Source organism: Dendropsophus ebraccatus, chromosome 6 (genome assembly GCF_027789765.1).
Source record: "Dendropsophus ebraccatus isolate aDenEbr1 chromosome 6, aDenEbr1.pat, whole genome shotgun sequence".
Taxonomy (NCBI): Eukaryota; Metazoa; Chordata; class Amphibia; order Anura; family Hylidae; genus Dendropsophus; species Dendropsophus ebraccatus.
The window spans coordinates 65,953,540-65,971,930 of NC_091459.1; the positions used below are offsets into that span (position 1 = coordinate 65,953,540).

Below are 18,391 nucleotides of genomic sequence, written 5' to 3' on the forward strand. Positions count from 1 at the left end.
GGGGTAGTCCACCCAAAAAAATTTTCTTTCAAATCAACTGCTACCATGAAGAGCCAGAGATTTGTAATTTACTTCTATTAAAAAATCTCAAGCCTTCCAGTACTTATCAGCTGCTGTATGCCCAACAGGAAGTTGTATTATTTCCAGTCTGGAGAGCAGGAGAGGTTTTCTATGGGGATTTGCTCCTGCTTTGGACAGTTCCTGACATAGACAGAGGAGGCAACAGAGAGCACTGGGTCAGACAGGAAAGAAAACACCACTTCCTGCTGGACACACAGCAGCTGATAAGTACTGGAAGACTTAAAAATTTTTAATAGAAGTGAATTACAAATCTCTGGCACTTTATGGCACCAGTTGATTTGAAAGAAAAAAATTTTTGGTGGACTACCCCTTTAAGTAGTTTACTGTGTAAGTAATCCTTAAGCACAATACCAGTCTGTTTAGTGCACTCTCACGACACTTTCTATCTAAACTGCCATACATCTGGAGACCTCTTAGCTATCATCATTACCATAATTCATTCTTTTCTTTCTTGGTTTATTTTTTTCTTTGAACCTCTTGATGAACCCCTGCTATAAAGAGACTCAGTATCCACCAACCCACTCCCCACAAACCGCTGGTACCGTCCATTTGAGGAGTGTAAATCCTTACCGGTCATGTCTTTTAAAATGCGACTGGTGTCTTGGTAAGTGAAACTGGTGTGGCTTAGAACATCTGTGCCCCATGTAGTGAAACAGGTGCAGTTTAGATGAGCGATGAATAGAAATCCTGTCCAGGGGTGTTCCGAATGATGAGGAGGGTGGGAAGGAAAAAGGAGAGGCGTCGCAGACCTAGGGCACAGATGCTCTAGACCAAAATGGTTTGACTTGCCTACAACAGATTAAAATATAATTTTTTTGCTTTAACCAAAGGCATTTTAAAAGAAACGACTGGTAAGGATTTACTCTCATCAAACGGATGGTACTAGCGTTTGGTGGGGTGGGTTGGTGAATACAGAATTACTTTAATGTTTGGAGGGGGAAAACGTCATGTATATTTATTTTACCCTGGTCCTGTGACATTGGGGTTGCAGGGCCGTTCCATGGCCTCCCTTCCCTGCATGTGCACGCTTTGCGGGGTTGGCGGTCGCTGACCGACACGGTGTGGAGTTAGCGTAGGGACCCGTGTGGACCAGAGGACCTGCACGGTGGTACACGGGGCAATATGGCTTGATCAATTCATATACAGACACTCTGGTGTTGATTTTTAATATAGGCCTAGCGGCATTAGTATCAGCCATAGATGGGATGTGCAGCCGTTCCTTTCTCTCCAGTTTCCATATATTTATTTTACCATTTGGATTTGCTGTGCACTTTCCCCGGCATTATGACATGACATAGCAGCGTACTGTATGTGCAGTATTAGCCAGAGAAGAAATGGAAAGTCTTATGTATGTACTACTGGGAAATAACCAAGCTCTGGTCCTGGCCCTAAAATAAGAAGAATGAGAAATAGTTGAGCAACAAGGGGAAGGGAAACTCAGGGGAGTAAGAAAAACAAAACAAAAAAAAGTGCTATAAATGCAGTCTCAAAAAAACACTTGAAAGTGGCCCATTCACAAGAGATGTACTTCCTGAAAAACATTATTTTGTACTTCCTGAACACATAAACCATTGCTAATCGAAATGACATGGAATTTCCTTGTTTGTTTCAAAGAGCCATTATGATGGAAGACTTACTTTCACTAGACAGATGTAAAAGGAGTTATCTGGGATTAGAAAAACACAGCTCCTTTGTTCCAAAATTAGCACCACCCCTAGCCCCAGGTCAGATTTTATTTTATTTGTTCTACTATTACAAATATGTTCTGTTCACTTAAATGGAACCGAGCTGCAGTACCACACACACACACACTAAGGACAAGCATGGCACTGCTTCTGAAAGAAAGCAGCAGTGTTTTTCTAGACATGGATAAGGGGTATTCCAGTAACATAGTATATAACAATTACAAAAGTAATTGAAACATTTATTTACTTTGTAATTGTATGTTATTACCACTTTGGTGGTTTACCCTCAGAAGATGAGGGAACTGCGATTCTCTCTGTCCCCTCCCTCACAGAAGATGATACATCTTGGGTCAGGGCCTGGCTTAGTGAAGGGACAGCTCAGGGATAGTTCACAAAAAAAAAAAAAAAAAAAAATTCTTTCAAATCAACTGGTGCCAGAGATTTTCAAAGGGCCCTGGCTGTATGTACAGGGGACAGAGGGTACAGGGGGATGTTTAGGAAGTAGACAGAGGAAAGAGCAAATGACTCAATCACTGCCTGAGCTCAGGGAGAGAAAAGGGCTTATCTGCATTAAGGAAAGAGGAGATACAAGAATTCATTTACTCACTGACTGTACTGGGCACAGAGAGAGAGGGGGAGGAGGGAGGCCCCTGTAACTGCTGGGGAAAGAGAAGAAGATTCATTCACTGGCTCTGTAGAACTGTTAGATGGCTTACAGCTTGCTCAGCCAATCAGAGCTAAGTAAGCTAAGTCATCTGACAAGGGAGGCTCGCCTAATAGGGCTTATACCAGCCTCCCTCTTGATGACATCATCATCGCAGAACGGTTGCCACAGAGCAGCCTGGTGACAACAGTCTTCAGATATGTATGAGTTTACTTCACTTCCTGGTTGAGGGTTGATGGGGGGAGGGGGGGGGAGATAGGTGATTGTAACGTGTTTCTGGGAAAAAACTTTTCACGGGAGTTGTTCTTTAAGATATCTTTTGCCTGCTGCAATGATGTCCAGACCGCCATCAGTTCTCTGAAATTGGAGGACCTGATGACCTTAGGCCCTGAAAGAGATGAGAGTCTAACTCACATCTGTAGTGAATATCTTCTTTGGAATCGGATTCCAGAGGATTCCCTCCTTTAGATTCAAAGGGTCCTGCCACCAGTGTAGGGAACATTGGACCTGTGGAGATTTTTTGTCTAAACTAGATTTGCACCTGTTCCAGGAGGTAAGGATTTGGCTGTTTAGCATTCTAGAGTGGGCCAGTTTCTTCACTGACTTGATCAATTCTGTTTGAAGGAACTGGGATGACTGGAAATTTGAAATCTTCTGGGGGTACACTAAGTGAATTCTATCCTGTAACCTCGGTTGATTATGTCTAGGATCCAAGTGTTCTGAGTATTCCTTGCCCAAGGTTCCCGATACTTGGACAATCTCCCCATCACCACCCCCTTTAGGGTAGCTCCAGCGTCCACCTTTACCTTTTCCTCTATAGTTGTCTTGAAACCTGGGTCACTTGTACGGTTCCTTCTTCTGCGTCTTCCCTTCAGGAAGCGCCTTCTTTTTGTCCACAGGTTTCTCAAGGATTTTATCCAGGGCTGAGCCGAAAACATTTACCCTCAAATGGGATACTGCATAATTTTTTGACTTAGAAACATTGTCCCCCATCCAGTTCTTCATCTATGGGAAGCAGTGGTTAGAGCTCCATCCCTGGCAGCCACACGCACAGACTCTGTAAGGCTGCAGCATCTCTAAGAAGAGGAAGCGAGTCAATGATTTGGTCTCTCGATGTCTTCTTATCTCTTAGATGGTCCTCAAGTTGACCGATCCACACATGCAAGGCCTAGCAACACAAGTGGCTGCAATATTGTTTTTCAGGGAGAACAATAGTCTCCCATGATTTCTTTAAAAGGCATCCATCAGATCCTTCAGTTTAGACAAGTCTTCAAATTGCAATGTTGTTTTCTTCGTAATTTTAGCCACTTGCGCGTCGATCTTGGATACTTCTCCCCACTTCTCTAAATTATTATTTATAAAAGGAAGACGCTTCCTCATCTCTCCTGGAATTACAAGCCTTTTTTAAGGATCTTGCCACTTATCCATGATGAGCGCCTGTAGTGTCTCATGTATAGGAAAAAAAAAATTTCTTTCACTTTGAGACCTGAAAACTATTTATAGCTGATAATTCTTTTTGCACATCCTCCATCCCTAAAGTGCGTAATAAAGGTCATATGTAATCAGATGGAAAAAAAGAGGATTTTTTTGTACTCACCGTAAAATCCCTTTCTTGTGGCTTCATTGGGGGACACAGCACCAGTGGGTATAGGCTACTGCCACTAGGAGGCGACACTAGACATAAGAAGAAGTGACTCCGTCTGGCAGGCTATACCCCTCCTACAGGCACCAGGCTAACTCAGTTTAGTCACAAACAGTAGAAAGTAGTAACAAAAACAGGCAAAAAAAACAGGCTGGTCCCGGGAACGAAAACCCCAAGAACAGAACAAGCCCCGGGAGCACAACCTCAAACAGGGTGGGAGCTGTATCCCCCAATGAAGCCACAAGAAAGGGATTTTACGGTGAGTACAAAAAAATCCTCTTTTCTTGTGCCTGTCATTGGGGGACACAGCACCAGTGGGACGTACAAAAGTAGTCCCAGAGGGTGGGGAAAGAAGATTACAATCCCCATGCGGCCTGCCTAACGCACGGCGGCCTGCAGAACCTTGCGGCCCAGACTGGCGTCAGAGGAAGCCAGGATATGGACCTGATAAAACTTTGAAAAAGTGTGAACTGAAGACCAGGTGGCGGCCTTGCAGACCTGGGACACTAAGGCCTGATGGCGAACCGCCCAAGAGGCCCCCACAGCTCGAGAAGAATAAGCGGTGACCCGAAAAGGAGGAGCCCTGCCACGAAAGCGGTAGGCCTCTGCAATGGCTGCCCTGATCCAACGCCCAATGGTGGTCTTGGAAGCCGCCAGCCCCTTGCGCGGACTCGACGGGACCACGAACAAGGAATCCGAGCGGTGGAAGGAAGCAGTGACGGACTGTAGATCCGTATGGCCCGGACAAGGTCCAAACAATGCAGGGACCGTTCCCTAGGATGGGAGGGCGCAGGGCAAAAAGAGGGGAGAATGATGTCCTCATTAAGGTGGAATGCAGACACGACCTTCGGCAGGAAGGAAGGAAGAGGACGAAGCACCATCTTGTCCTTGTGAAGGACCAGATAAGGGGAGCGACAAGGGAGCGCTGCCAGTTCAGACACCCTACGGATGGAGGTAATCGCCACCAGGAAGGCGACTTTCCAAGAAAGGAAACAAAGAGACACCTCCCGAAGAGGCTCAAAGGGAGGACCTTGTAGAACCTAGAGGACTAAATTAAGGTCCCAGGGCTCTAAAGGCTGTCGAAAAGGAGGGGCCAAATGGACCACCCCCTGAAGAAAGGTCTTCACCTGAGGGCGGAAAGCAAGAGCCCGCTGAAAAAGAACAGACAGGGCGGAAATCTGCGAATGCAAGGTGGAATGACTGAGGCCTTTATCCAGCCCGGATTGTAAAAAGGAAAGAATCTTGGGCGTGGAACACACCAAGGGGTGAAAATTATTCTGTTCGCACCAAGAAAAGAAGGCCTTCCACACGCGATGGTAGATCTGAGCTGACTGAGGCTTACGGGCCTTAAGCATGGTTTGGATGACTGGTACCGAGAACCCACGAAACCTCAATACCGCGGCTTCAACAGCCACGCTGTTAAACTCAGCTGAGGTAAATTGGGGTGAAATATTGGCCCTTGTGAAAGGAGGTCGGCCCGCAGGGGAAGGTGCCAGGGGGCGTCGGCCAGGAGGTGCACTACGTCGGCGTATCGGGACCGGCGCGGCCAGTCTGGAGCGACAAGAATGGCGGGAATGCAGAGTGCCTTGATGCGCTTCAGGACTCGTGGGAGAATGGGCAGAGGAGGAAAGGCGTAAACCAGGGAGAACTGCTCCCATGGGGTCACCAAGGCATCGACCGCGAACGCGCAAGGATCCCGGGCTCGAGTCACATAGATGGGGAGTTTGTGGTTCAGCCTGGAGGCGAAGAGATCCACGTCTGGGAATCCCCACCGCCGGCAGATTTGAAGAAACACCTCGGGATGTAGAGTCCATTCGCCCTGATCCAGTCTTTCGCGGCTGAGGTAGTCCGCCGCCCAATTGTCCACCCCAGGAATGTGGACTGCCGAGAGAGCTGGAACAAACCGTTCCGCCCAATGGAGAATGGGAGCGGCCTCGGTCATGACAGAGCGGCTCCTGGTGCCGCCTTGACGGTTCAGATAAGCAACGGCGGTGACGTTGTCGGTCTGAACATGGACCAGGTAACCCCTCAGGAGATCGGTCCACTGAGACAGGGCGAAAAAAATGGCCCGCAGCTCCAGGATATTGATGTGAAGCCGAGCCTCCATCGGCGACCAAGAGCCCTGAGCTGTGTGGCTCCCGAAGACAGCCCCCACCCGGACAGGCTGGCATCCGTAGAGACGACCAGCCAATTGAGAGGGAGGAACGAGCGGCCGAGGAGGACCACCGAAGACGTCAACCACCAAAGAAGCTCCCTGCGAACAGCAGGGGACAGGAGGATCTTCTTGTGGAGAGACAGAGGGGACCTGTCCCACTGAGACAGAATCGCCCGCTGCAGAGGGAGCGAATGAAACTGAGCGAAGGGGATCGCCTCGAAAGAGGAGACCATCTTGCCCAGGACTCGCATGCAAAGGCGAATCGAACAGGGGGCGCCCGAGCGGAGCAGAGAGACTGCTGAGCGCAGGGAGGCAGGAGGACGCGGGCCGTCTCGGTGTTGAATAGCATCCCGAGAAACTCCATAGAGCGGGAGGGAAGTAGGGAAGATTTTTGGTAATTGATCACCCAACCGAAATTGGTCAAGAGATCGAGTGTGATCTGGAGGCTGGACAAAGTGTCCTGTTTGGAGCGGCCCTTTACCAAGAGGTCGTCCAGGTATGGCAGGACAGCCACCCCCTTTAACCGAAGCAGAGCCATCAAAGGTGCAAGGATCTTGGTAAAGACCCGAGGCGCCGTGGCGAGCCCGAAGGGCAGGGCAACAAACTGGAAATGTCCAGAACAGACGGCGAAACGTAGGAAATGTTGATGACTGGCTGCGATGGGAACATGCAGATAGGCGTCGCGGATGTCTATAGATGCAAGAAATTCGTCCTGCTCTAGAGACGCGACCACCGACCGCAAGGATTCCATGCGGAACCGCCGAAGGCGAACAAACCTGTTCAGCCGTTTCAAATCCAGGATAGGACGGACCGAGCCGTCCTTTTTGGGGACTGTGAACAGATTGGAATAGAATCCCTGGAAGTGCTCGGAGGGAGGAACTGGGACCACAACTCCGTGAGCTAGGAGATTCTGAACCGCCCGAAAAAGCTCGGAAAGCCGTGCCGAAGAGCGTGGGAGATTTGATGGAAAAAAGCGAGGAGGTGGAATGCACACGAACTCGATTTTGTACCCTGAGGACACCACCTTCCGAGCCCACACATTGGACACATGGGCGAGCCAAATCTCCTTGAAGGAGAGCAGACGACCCCCTACTTGAGGGAGAGACCCGAGTGGGGAAGGACCCTCAGGAAGAAGACTTGGGGGCAGGACCCTTAGAAGGGCGAGAAAGGGGCTGCCAGGAGGGGCGGGGTTTGAAGGAGGGCTTCCTAGAAGGAGCTGGAGGCGTATCCTTAGCCGGGCGACGACGTGCCGGAGGCTCAAAGGAGCGGAAACGGCTGGGACGCCTGGGAGGCTGAGGGCGCCGGGATCGGTTTTGAGGAAGCAAGGAGCTCTTCCCCCCCGTAGCGTCCGAGATTATTTTATCCAGCTGCTCCCCAAAAAATCTGTTTCCTGCAAAGGGAAGAGAAGTCAGAGCCTTCTTGGAGGCGGCGTCAGCTGACCAGCATTTTAACCAGACAGAGCGTCGGATGGCTACAGAGTTTGCCAGGGCCCGCGCAGACAAACGAGCAGCTTCCTGAGAAGCGTTGCACAAGTATTTGGACGCATGTAGAATCTGTGAGGCCAGAGACAGGAGATCCTCACGCGGGGTGTCCAGGGAGAGGTCATGGACTAACTGCCTGGCCCAAGAGGAACAATCCTTGCTGACCCAGGATGCAGCAAAGGTAGGACGTAGGGCCGAACCAGCTGCAACAAAGACAGACTTCGAAAAAGCGTTGATTTTGTTGTCCACCGGGTCAGTGAGTGAAGCACCATCTGCCAGAGGCAGAGTAGTTGACTTGGAAAGTCGAGAAACCGGAGGATCCACAGATGGGGGCACTGTCCATGTAGTGACCAAGTCAGGGGAGAAGGCAAACAAAGCCTCGGCACGCTTAGAGGATGGAATCCGCCGGTCAGGGTGATTCCACTCCTTGGCTAGGAGATCCTCAAAATCCTTATGGCTGGGAAAAACCAATGGCTGTCGCTTATGGCGACAGAAGGAAACCTCACTCTTGGAGGTAGAAGAGGACTCTTCCTCAATATGTAAGGTGTCTCTCACTGCACGGATCAAGGCTTGCACTGCAGAGGCCAGCTGATCCTCCCTGTCAGACTCTGAAGCAGAGTCAGAGGGGTCCCCCGAGGTGGCGGAGAGGGGTCGCTGGGAAGCGGAACAGCCTGCAGTGGATCTGGGAGGAGAAAGGTCTGAGGAAAACCTAGAGGGCGACCGTGAGACAGAGAGTCTAGGTCTCTTATGAGACCGTCCTCTGGAAGGGGAGTCAGGAGATACCCTGGAGGGTCCTGCTGCTGGAGGCGCCTGGGAGGGCAACCGCTCAATGGCATGGATCATGACCTGCGACAGCTTAGAGAGGTCACCGATCGCCTGGGACAGGGATCTAGCCCACACAGGAGAGGCTACATCTGAACCTGGAGGGGGGCCTCCTGGGAAGTGGCACCAGGGTTAAGGCATAGCAGGCAGAGGGAACCAGGCTGACCACAGGGGAATTTCTTATTGCAACGAGCACACGCAAAATGTGTGGCCACAGCCGCGGGGGTCGTCCCGGGGACCAGACATGGTAGCTAGAGCTGTTAGCCTGGGGAGTGGAGGAGGGGAATATCACCCACTGGGTGAGCCTACCAGACCCTGGAGCTGCTGCCGCACTGGATGCTGGAGCTGCTGCCGCACTGGATGCTGGAGCTGGAGCTGCACTGGATTTTGGAGCTGAGGCACGCTGGAACTGCTGCACTGGAAGCTGGAGCTGGTGCACGCTGGAATAGCTGCACTGGATGCTAGACTGCTGCTGTGCACAGGGAGCTGAGGCTGCTGTACTGGCAGACAGTGATAACAGCAGGTGGCCACGAGCTGAAGCTGCTGCCGGCAAGAGGAGAAGGAAGGGAGGGGGCACAGGAAGAAAAGGTGGGGGCTACAGAGTAGCCAATAGGAGAAAAGGCTGTGGCGGGAAGAGCCGAAAAACGGGCGGGCGCCCGGCCCCCGGTGACGTCACTAGCGTGCGCCGACGCGGCCTAGCTCCGGCAGAAGCCGGGGCCTAAATTTGTGGGGCAGGCTGGCGGCAATGAGACGGCGGCGCGGAGCGCCAAAAAACGCAATTAAAAGGAGGAGAAAGGAGCCCAGCAACCCCCCAGCTGTCCCCTATGAAGCCGCTGCGTGCTGCAGTGGCTCCGTGGGAACGAAAAGAGGTGGGCATCAGCCCAGCTAGGAGTGTGATGAGAAGGGGGAGCAGGAGGCAAGCTGTCCAACTAGGACAGGGGATAGGGGAGGGAGGGCTGTGCTGCAGGGAAGTGTGCCCTGTGGCAATGGGGACTAGGGAGAGGAGGGAAGAGGCTACTGGTTGCCCTAGCCAGGATGACCCCCCCCCCCCCCCCCGCCAAGGACAGGACTACTCACCTGTCCGGCATCTTCGGGTGCTCGCAGGGTCATCCCCCTCGGTAACCTCGCACCTGGGTGGGGTACCGGCATCCTGCCGCAGGGAGCTGGCAATGGGGGACGGGTGACCGGCGCATGGGAAGTGAAAACTTCCAGTGCACCCTCAGGGGGAGGCTACGTCTGGTGTGGCAGCCCACGCCGACGGTCCCCCTGATAACCTAGGCAAGAAGAAAAAGAAATTAAACTAAAATAATAAAGAGGTGCGTGGCACCTGTGTCTACCTCCTACGGACACTAGACTAAAACTGGGTTAGCCTGGTGCCTGTAGGAGGGGTATAGCCTGCCAGGCGGAGTCACTTCTTCTTCTGTCTAGTGTTGCCTCCTAGTGGCAGTAGCCTATACCCACTGGTGCTGTGTCCCCCAATGACAGGCACAAGAAAAATACTTTTTAGATTCACTATAAGGGTTCAGATTCATCCGAGCTGATCACCCTGTCTGATACCTGACCAGACTCATATTCAGACTCTTAGGATGGGGTCTATGTCTCTTAGGTGTTGCAGAATTCCTCAGCCACACTTTCACAAATGTAGCCCGGAGCAGATAGTAATATCAGCAGTGTTAGGAGCACTGGAGAAGCTGTAGGAATAGTAGTTGGAGTTGAAGGACCCAGAGCAGGAGAAGGAAAAGGAGCTGGAGAAGTCGGCAGTGCTGTAGACACTAGAGGGGTTGGAGGAGCCCCCATGGTAGAGACAGTTGTAGCATGTTGAGATGATTTAATTTCATCCCTCATCATCTGTCTAATCCCAGGGCAAGTAATTATCCTGCATGAGGAAGAGAGCCGTGCATTGCAATTAATACACTTCCTTATAGGAGTAGGCTTGGGTTTCTCTTTTTGAGCTGAATGCTTCTCCTATAGACAGAACATGTCAATCAGCAAACAGTAAATATAGTTCTGATCTGCCACCAAGGTGAATAATACACGCCGATGCCCAAAGTGTAAAATACAAAGGTAGGAATATACAGCAGCAGGCTAAGAAAAAAAATTAGCATAAGCATACATCCCCCTTCAGGTGTAGCTGACCAAGGTAGGCACACTTACTGCCTGAGACAGCTGAGAAGGCTTGTCTGAAGGAACAGGAGCAGTATTTTCTATCTAGTAGATCAGAGAACAGGAGACCTGCTCACTGCTGAATGTAAACTTACTGGCCAGCGATTCAGGCTGAATCCAGAAGTGACGTCACTTCCACTGCGTGACGTCAGGGCGTCTGTTCAGAACGCCGTGAAACTAGGCCTGAGGCCTAACTTCTGCCAGAATCCTACTCCTCTTGGCCGGAAGTAGGTCAAACTGAAAGCCCAGGCCGCAACCAGGCTCCACCAGGCCGCAACCATCACCTAGGCTGCAATGTTCGCATATCTTGGCACAGCTCGATACCCGGTCCGACCTAGGCAGACTTTAAGGCCATAGTCTGTCCCTAGAAGCCACCAGCATAGCTAGAGGAACCCTGCGCAACCCCGTCACACAAGAGATGGTGCGAGGAAAATGCCAGGCCATCACTGTCCCCTGATTCAGGATCCTCCAGCTGCCTTCACTGGAAGGAAGGAGGGAAAGCTTGATCGATCCCTGCTGGAAAGGGGTAAGTTCTTTAAGGAGGGGCATTTTCTCACCTTCACTACGAATCCCCCACCTCTCGTGCCTGCCCTGCAAGGACAGGACAAACACTGGTGACAGTGGAAAGGGGAGGGGCTTTTAACCTTTCATGTTTTTCCTGTCCCTTAGGGAACGAGTTAACTCATGTGGTGCCATCGTGAATGTGAGGAGAGAAATATCCTCAACTCCTTCTCTGCACTTCGAAGAGGATATCCTTTTCCTTAGGTATTATCAGTTTAGGAATTAGTTCTGCAAACAATACTCTATTAATCAAACACAGGCCTCTGGAATAAAGATAGTCAAATACTACAGTAGCAAGTAAAAGAGGACAAGAATTGTCGACTGCTTCAGCAAAATCTAAGGGTAGAATATCCAGTAAAGCCTTGTCCATCCATGTCACTGCTGCGTCCTGTCGGGAAGCCTTACCACAGGTGTTTCATAGGATTGATAAGGTGAATATAATTCAGCCTCTAATATTGTAAATTTTTAAAACAAGGGCTAAAAACTGTAGCTGTCATTTCAGGAACTTTGTAAAGCAACTATGCATAAATCAATAGAACAATCGCAGTGTAGGCATGGAGCAGTTGACAGCTATGCTTAACAACAGACTAGATCACCTTAAACAGGTCAGGAATCTTTGGGATGTTTATTGGGGGGAGGAGTCATCTAACACTAGGATCCCCCAACGTATGCACAGGTCCGACTGCTCAGTACTGATCTGTATCTTTCTGTAACTGTTAAAAAGAGACACACTGTTTTCGTGTGTATATGGTGTATAGGAGCCATCACACAGGCCATTCTGCCTCCATATGGCAGCAGACAAAGAGATGAAGCCTGAAAAGGGTAATATGCCATTTACAGGGCCCAAAATGGCAGATATCGTGCTATTCCTCATGTGCATACAGAGGACTGATTATCCTGAAAATTTACCTGAAATGAAGGTTACACTGTAGATTACAAAAACATAACATTTAAAGAAGAACCACCATGTGGAAAATTGTGGTGAATTACTTTTCTCATGCAAAACTATCAAAAAGGAATTAAAGGAACACAACAATAAAAACACTAAGCTGAAAGCTTGACTTACATTATGATAATTAATCATCTCCTGTAGACTGTCAGAAAACTTGGTCAGACTGGTCTAAAAAAAGACATAATAAACAAAACAAATATTAATATGATGCACACACATATATTATTATCAAGGGGAATGTATGATCTGCACATTTTTTTTTGTGCAGGTGTGAATTATTACACCAGGTGGTAGGATGGTTTACACTATTTGCAAATGGTAATGGTAAGAGCCTTATTATTTTTATGGAGATTTTTTTTTTAGCAGTTGGGGCTGCATTTTGTGATTCATATCTGCATTGGGTCTGTATCTTGCCATTAGTGGTAAGCTGTTGCATTTTTTCTGTGTTTGCAATTCCAGCAATGGCAACATGCCCCTGCCTAGTGTGAATGGTACTGTAGGAGAGCTGACCAAATGTGTCTTTTTTGTCTGTGCATTATTACAGCCTGGGCAAATTTTTGCTTTCTTAGAAAACACATGCACTGATAATTCTTGCGCCATTTTTGGAGCAATTTTTGCTTAAAACATGTTTAAAATAGAAACTGGTGTACACTGCCTATTGCAACCAATGATAGCTCAGATCTTTAGCTCTGGTAAAATGAAAGCTGTGCTGTGATTGGTCACTATGGGCAGTTTAAACCAAATTGTTTTTTGTACACTTAGATAAATGCACTGTAGGTCTTGAGAGTTTTTTTTTGTTGTTGTTTTATCTCAAGGAAAGGTTGCCAAGCCCTAAGCAGAAATCTTTAAGATATTAAAACTTTACCCAGGCTGGAAGGTTAGCTGTACTTAGATGCTAATCCTTCTAGTTATTCCCAGCAAAATGTAATTAATCTGTACAGTGTAATGTAGGATAGGGATATCTAGGAATATCACTCAAGCAAGCACTCAAGGTAAACTAGGTAATTCTGAATCAGAAAAGAATTATAATTTTTGAAGATGTCAGACCAGGGGATCTCTATCATTTGTATCAAATTAATTTACTATAAAAGAAAAAGTAGCATACTACAAAAACACTTTGCCCTTCTTATCCACATACATGCAGTTAACAGAACACCTCCTGTTTGAGTAGTCTGTTATCTATCTGCACTTTGTATGAAGGACACAGATTTGTGTAGCTTTCAGCAGATGCTGCTTACTTCAATTACTTCATCCTTGCTAGAGTATTGGGCCAGATCCCGGATTCCATTCATAAATTGTTTGTTGGCAGCACAAAAAGCTTTTCCTGCATCGATCATTCCAATGCAGAGTTTCACCAGCTGGGAGGAAGAGAGTACAATGTTTATCAGTTCAGATAACACTCAGCCCATGCAGTCATCAGTTAAATTCCATTTATTCACCATGTAAACTGGAAAAGTCATTTTGAGCAGTATATGTACTGTAACTGGGAGTTGTATATGGAACAACACCTATATCCAAAGTGCTATTACGTGCTAAGCTATGCATCAGAGCATATAACCCATTAAAACATTTTGTATGATAGAAAATTTGAAAATACATAACCAATAATACTGTGTTCCTTTCTAGATAAAAAGCTAAATGTACACAAAGTAAGAATATTTAGCAAGGCTTTAGTAGCAGAGGTCGTGTTGTTCACTTAGTCACACATACCCTGAACAGTTTTACTTTATATCCCTAGACGTATGTTTATAAGTTCTAGTCAAATAAAGAAAAGGCATTTTACCTTGTCAAGCTTCTGCTCAAGTTCGGCTACATCACCTTCTACATCTTCTATGGCAGCTCTGTAAAAATGAGATAAGATTTCAATAAATACATGAATGACAGACCTAGGAATATCAAGCTAGAAAACAGGACATTAATTTTTTATTTCTTTAAGACTGGTTACTACTAGCATAATTTTTCCTTTCTTCATTTAACTACTAAAGGGATGTCCCCTTATAAAAAGGTACATCACTAGAATGTTATTCATTTATAGATGTACAGATAGGTGTACCCTTAGGTCTGACAGTTATAATATATTTTGTTCAAATTTCAAAGGAGAAAAAGTTGGTAGCTCAATCCAGAGGTAAGGAAATTATCTATATTATCAGTGTCCTGTGTGCTATGGGAACAGAACGGCCAGCCGGAGTCTTCAAGTTTCCCTTTAATATATGTCAGGATCCTGGTGACCAATGAACTTATTAATTGACTACTGTTGCCTAGTAAATGTTCAGAAGAAGTATCACTGGCTACTAAACCCCTTAAAGGAGAAGTCCGGCCAAAATAAATTTTGATATGTTGTTACTTATGAAAAGTTGTACAAATTTCTAATGTACATTAATTATGGGAAATGCACATATACTGCTATTTCCCTTAATTTAGTGTATCAGGAAGTGTTAGAATTCTCTCAGATCCAGTGACGTCACGACGAATGGTGTAATTCCTATGGAGTGTCCAGCAAGGGGCGCTCTCTATATAGAAGTCAATGAGTACCATTGACTTCTATATATAGTGCGCCCCTGCTGGACACTCCATAGGAATTACAGTGTATGTAATGTAATGTAATGTTATGCACTGTACTTTTGTGACTTAATGAATACATTTATGGAATACTTTGGGGAGCAAGTGTCCTGGAATACTTTGGGGAGCAAGAAAATTCTAACACTTCCTGATACACTAAATTAAGGGAAATAGCAGTATTTGAGCATTTCCCATAATTAATGTACATTAGAAAATTGTATAACTTTCCATAATAACATATAAAAAAAAATTTTGGTCGGAGTTATCCTTTAACAGTGAGGACCTGGCTGCATATAGCCGCTGCATATAGCTGCTTTGAAGTGAGATCAGCTCCTGAGCTCACTTCAAAGGTTCACCGGACTCCATGACGTACATGTATGTCACTGGTCCTTAAGTGACAGGATTCCATGGCATGCATGTACGTCATGAGTCCTTAAGAGGTTAAAGGGAATGTGTCACCTATATTTTCTTTTACTGATTAGAACAAGATATTAAACATTGTTCTTTTATTATAATCTGTTTCTATTCCCTGATATTTTAAAAAATTCACTTTTTATACATTGTTATGAGTGCTGCCATCTTATCTGAGCTGTTTTAAGAGCATTTAGTGTCATGCTTTACAGCAAGATTCATGGACATAGAAGACAATCGACAGTGTCATTCCTTAGGGAGCTGCTACGGTCTTATACTGGTGCTATCTACTGGTGTCACAGGTCATTGAAACGTTGTACAGATTACTTTACAGCAGCCTCCTCTTATCACCACAGACACAACAGAAAGTCTCAGCTTAGTTTTAACCCCAGTGATGAGATATCAGGAATATTTTATAATATAGATCTTAAAATGGAACACTATAAAAAGTGATTTTCTGAAAAGATTTTTATGCTAATAGTTATTAAAGCGTAACTGTCATGTTTTTTTGCAGAAATCAGTAGTATAAGCGATTTTAAGAAACTCTATAATAGGTTTTATTAGCCAAAAAAAGCCTCCTTCTGTATTTAAGAAGCAATCTCCCAGCCTCCCCTCCTGACTTCTTATCTGTGCATTATCAGGCAAACCTATCTTCATTACAGAGAAGCCAGTGAAGACAGTTCTGCTCTCTCCATTATCTCCTATGAAGGGGGGAGGGGCTGAGGAAGATGAGTGAGCAGGAAAAGGTGACATAAAGGTCAGCTGTTTGTAGACTGTCTGGGCACCTAAAACGCTGGATTCAGGGGTCAGAAAGGTCAGTGCTTATCTATGAACTTGCTGAGAGAAGATTTGCAGGGTGATGTGCTGTGCAGGACTGCTTCGTGCTCTCTCACTCCTCTCAGCCCCTCCCCTCTCCATAGCCACATAATGGACACAGAAATCCTGCTTCTTCTGATGTGAGGGGGGAGCTAGAAAAACAGCTTTTTCAGTACAGAAGGAAGCTTTTTTGGTAAATAATACCTATTACAGAGTTTCTTAAAATCACTTGTAATATAGATATTTATTGTTCTTAGAAAAATGAACCTGAAATGACAGTTACACTGTAACTGCTGCAGCAGAGCTGATGATGTTGGAATGTTGTAGCAGAGCTGATGATGCAGCAGAGCCGATTATGTAGTGGTGATGCAGCAGAGCCGATGCTGGTGACCAATGGGGAAGGAATACTGTTAGCTGGTGATGGTGAAGTGTAAGATCGGGGGGGGAATTAGCTGGCGGCCGTCCGTGATCCGGGGAGGGGGGGGGGGTAGTGGGTTGCCGCGGGTGCCACTGGCGAGATGCAGGGGGTGTGGGTGTTACGTTAACGTCCGGGAGTGCTGAGGGGGCAGCAGATGGTGCGGCGGCGCTGGCTAGATGGGCGGGGGGGGGGGGGGGGTGCCTTCCGCTACCGACCGGGAATGATGGAGTGATTGGGGGGGGGGGGGGGGAAGAGATGCCACGAGTGCTGCTGGCGAGATGCGGGTGGTTGTGGGCGTTCCGATACCGGCCGGGAGTGATGCGGAAGGGGGTGGGAGATGCCGCGGGTGCCGCTGGCAAGATGCGGGGGGGGTGGGGGGGCCCGGGAGTGCTGGGAGTGGGAAGCAGATGCCGCGGGCGCCGATCGGGAGATGGGCGGGGGGGGGGGGGGGGGGGGAAGGGTGCCCGGGAGTACGGCGGGGGGGTATTGCCGCAGGTGCCGGTCACCGAAGCACAGGCATGGGGGCTAGTTAAAACCCGGTGAGGCGAGGGGGCGGGGGGGTTGGGGGTGCTGCTGATGGCCGTCCGTGATGTGGGGGAGGTCACAGAAGAGATGCCGGTGAGCTCCGGGGGAGGGGGGGTTACACACCGTGGGGGGGCTGCTTTCACAGTGGGAGACAGTGATCAGCAGCAGCTGTCCCCGTCTCCGTGTCCTCCCTCACTTCAGGACACGTGATGCCATATATACACCTTTTTCCCCATGTCATATGTTCTGTTCATGGTATTTCTGCCCGTGCCAATTTGGCACCTGTTGTAATGTTTTCTTGTGTTTGGAAATTTAATGAATTCAGAATTAAAAAAAAAAAAAAAAAAGTCTATAGAGTCTGTCTCCTACAAGGAGGGAAAAATCAGGGAGGGAAGCTGGCTTAAACTAACTATCTGAAAATCAGAGGGGGTCTCAGCCCTGACCAATCAGAACTTTTGGCTGATGTTGGATGTACACAATTCACAATTTTAGGCAAATTGCTAAATCTGAAACATTGTTTTTGTTATATCTGCAATTTATATATTTGCTATATACCATAGTATAAAAAAAAAAAATTAAAAAAACACGTGTGATGTATCTATAGAATTTGCTCGGGACTATAATGGTGCCTGTACACAGAGAGATTTATCTGACAGATTTTTGAAGCTAAAGCCAGGAACAGGTCAAAAGAGATAAGACTAGGGGTTATATTTAACAAAGGGTGTAAAATTTAGACTGGTGCAAACTGCCCACAGCAACCAATCACAGCTCAGCTTCCAGCACTGGTAAAAGGAAAGAGAAGCTGTGATTGGTTGCTGTGGCCAGTTTGCTCCAGTCTACACTTTACACCCTTTGATAAATCTCCCCTTAAGATTTCTCCTCTTTTCAAAACCATTCCTGACTTTGGCTTCAAAAATCTTTCAGAGAAATCCCTCCGTGTAAAGGCCCCCTTAGGGCTGTGGTGTCCTAACCATCTTAGAATCTGCTGTTACTTATCACCAGCCTTTGCTGCCATAGTCAGTTGAGCTATTTTTGTTCTCTTAAGCTAAGCCTGTAATTAGACAATTCCATGCTTCGCAGCACAGGGACACACTGGAAACAGCACCACATTGGAAATGGTGTCATTTTCCTTAGTCATATGAATATCACAAATGACAAAGATTTAACAGTAAACTGGACAGATTATTCTTGCCATAGTTACAGAAATGTCATCTGAAGCACTAAACAAACTTCAATATGACTTTAAATGGAACCAGTCATCAATTTTATGCTGCCTGAACCAAGAATGATTGGGCCGTCACTGGCGGGTTTTCCCTGCTCTACTTGCCTAGGAAGATAGCTTTCTGACAGTTAGGGCCCTATTCCACAGGAACGATAAATCGGCCCCATTCGGCCAATTATCGCTCGGTGGAATAGAGAGAACGATCAGCTGATGATCGTGTCATCGGCTGATCGT

The 18,391-nt window shown here is 47.4% G+C and overlaps 1 protein-coding gene across 3 annotated transcripts in view; it reads right to left on the minus strand.

Moving 5' to 3' along the window:
• Positions 1 to 18,391, minus strand: part of ACAP2 (ArfGAP with coiled-coil, ankyrin repeat and PH domains 2) — a 106,031-nt gene that overhangs the window by 65,481 nt on the left and 22,159 nt on the right. For all 3 annotated transcript variants that reach the window (XM_069975075.1, XM_069975074.1, XM_069975073.1), the window contains exons 2-4: positions 13,990 to 14,047; positions 13,445 to 13,564; positions 12,321 to 12,374 (exon numbers count right to left, since the gene is read on the minus strand). In XM_069975075.1, coding sequence (XP_069831176.1) covers positions 12,321 to 12,374; positions 13,445 to 13,543 — 153 coding nt within the window. In that variant the 5' untranslated portion in view covers positions 13,544 to 13,564; positions 13,990 to 14,047. The remainder of the gene's footprint in view (positions 1 to 12,320; positions 12,375 to 13,444; positions 13,565 to 13,989; positions 14,048 to 18,391) is intronic.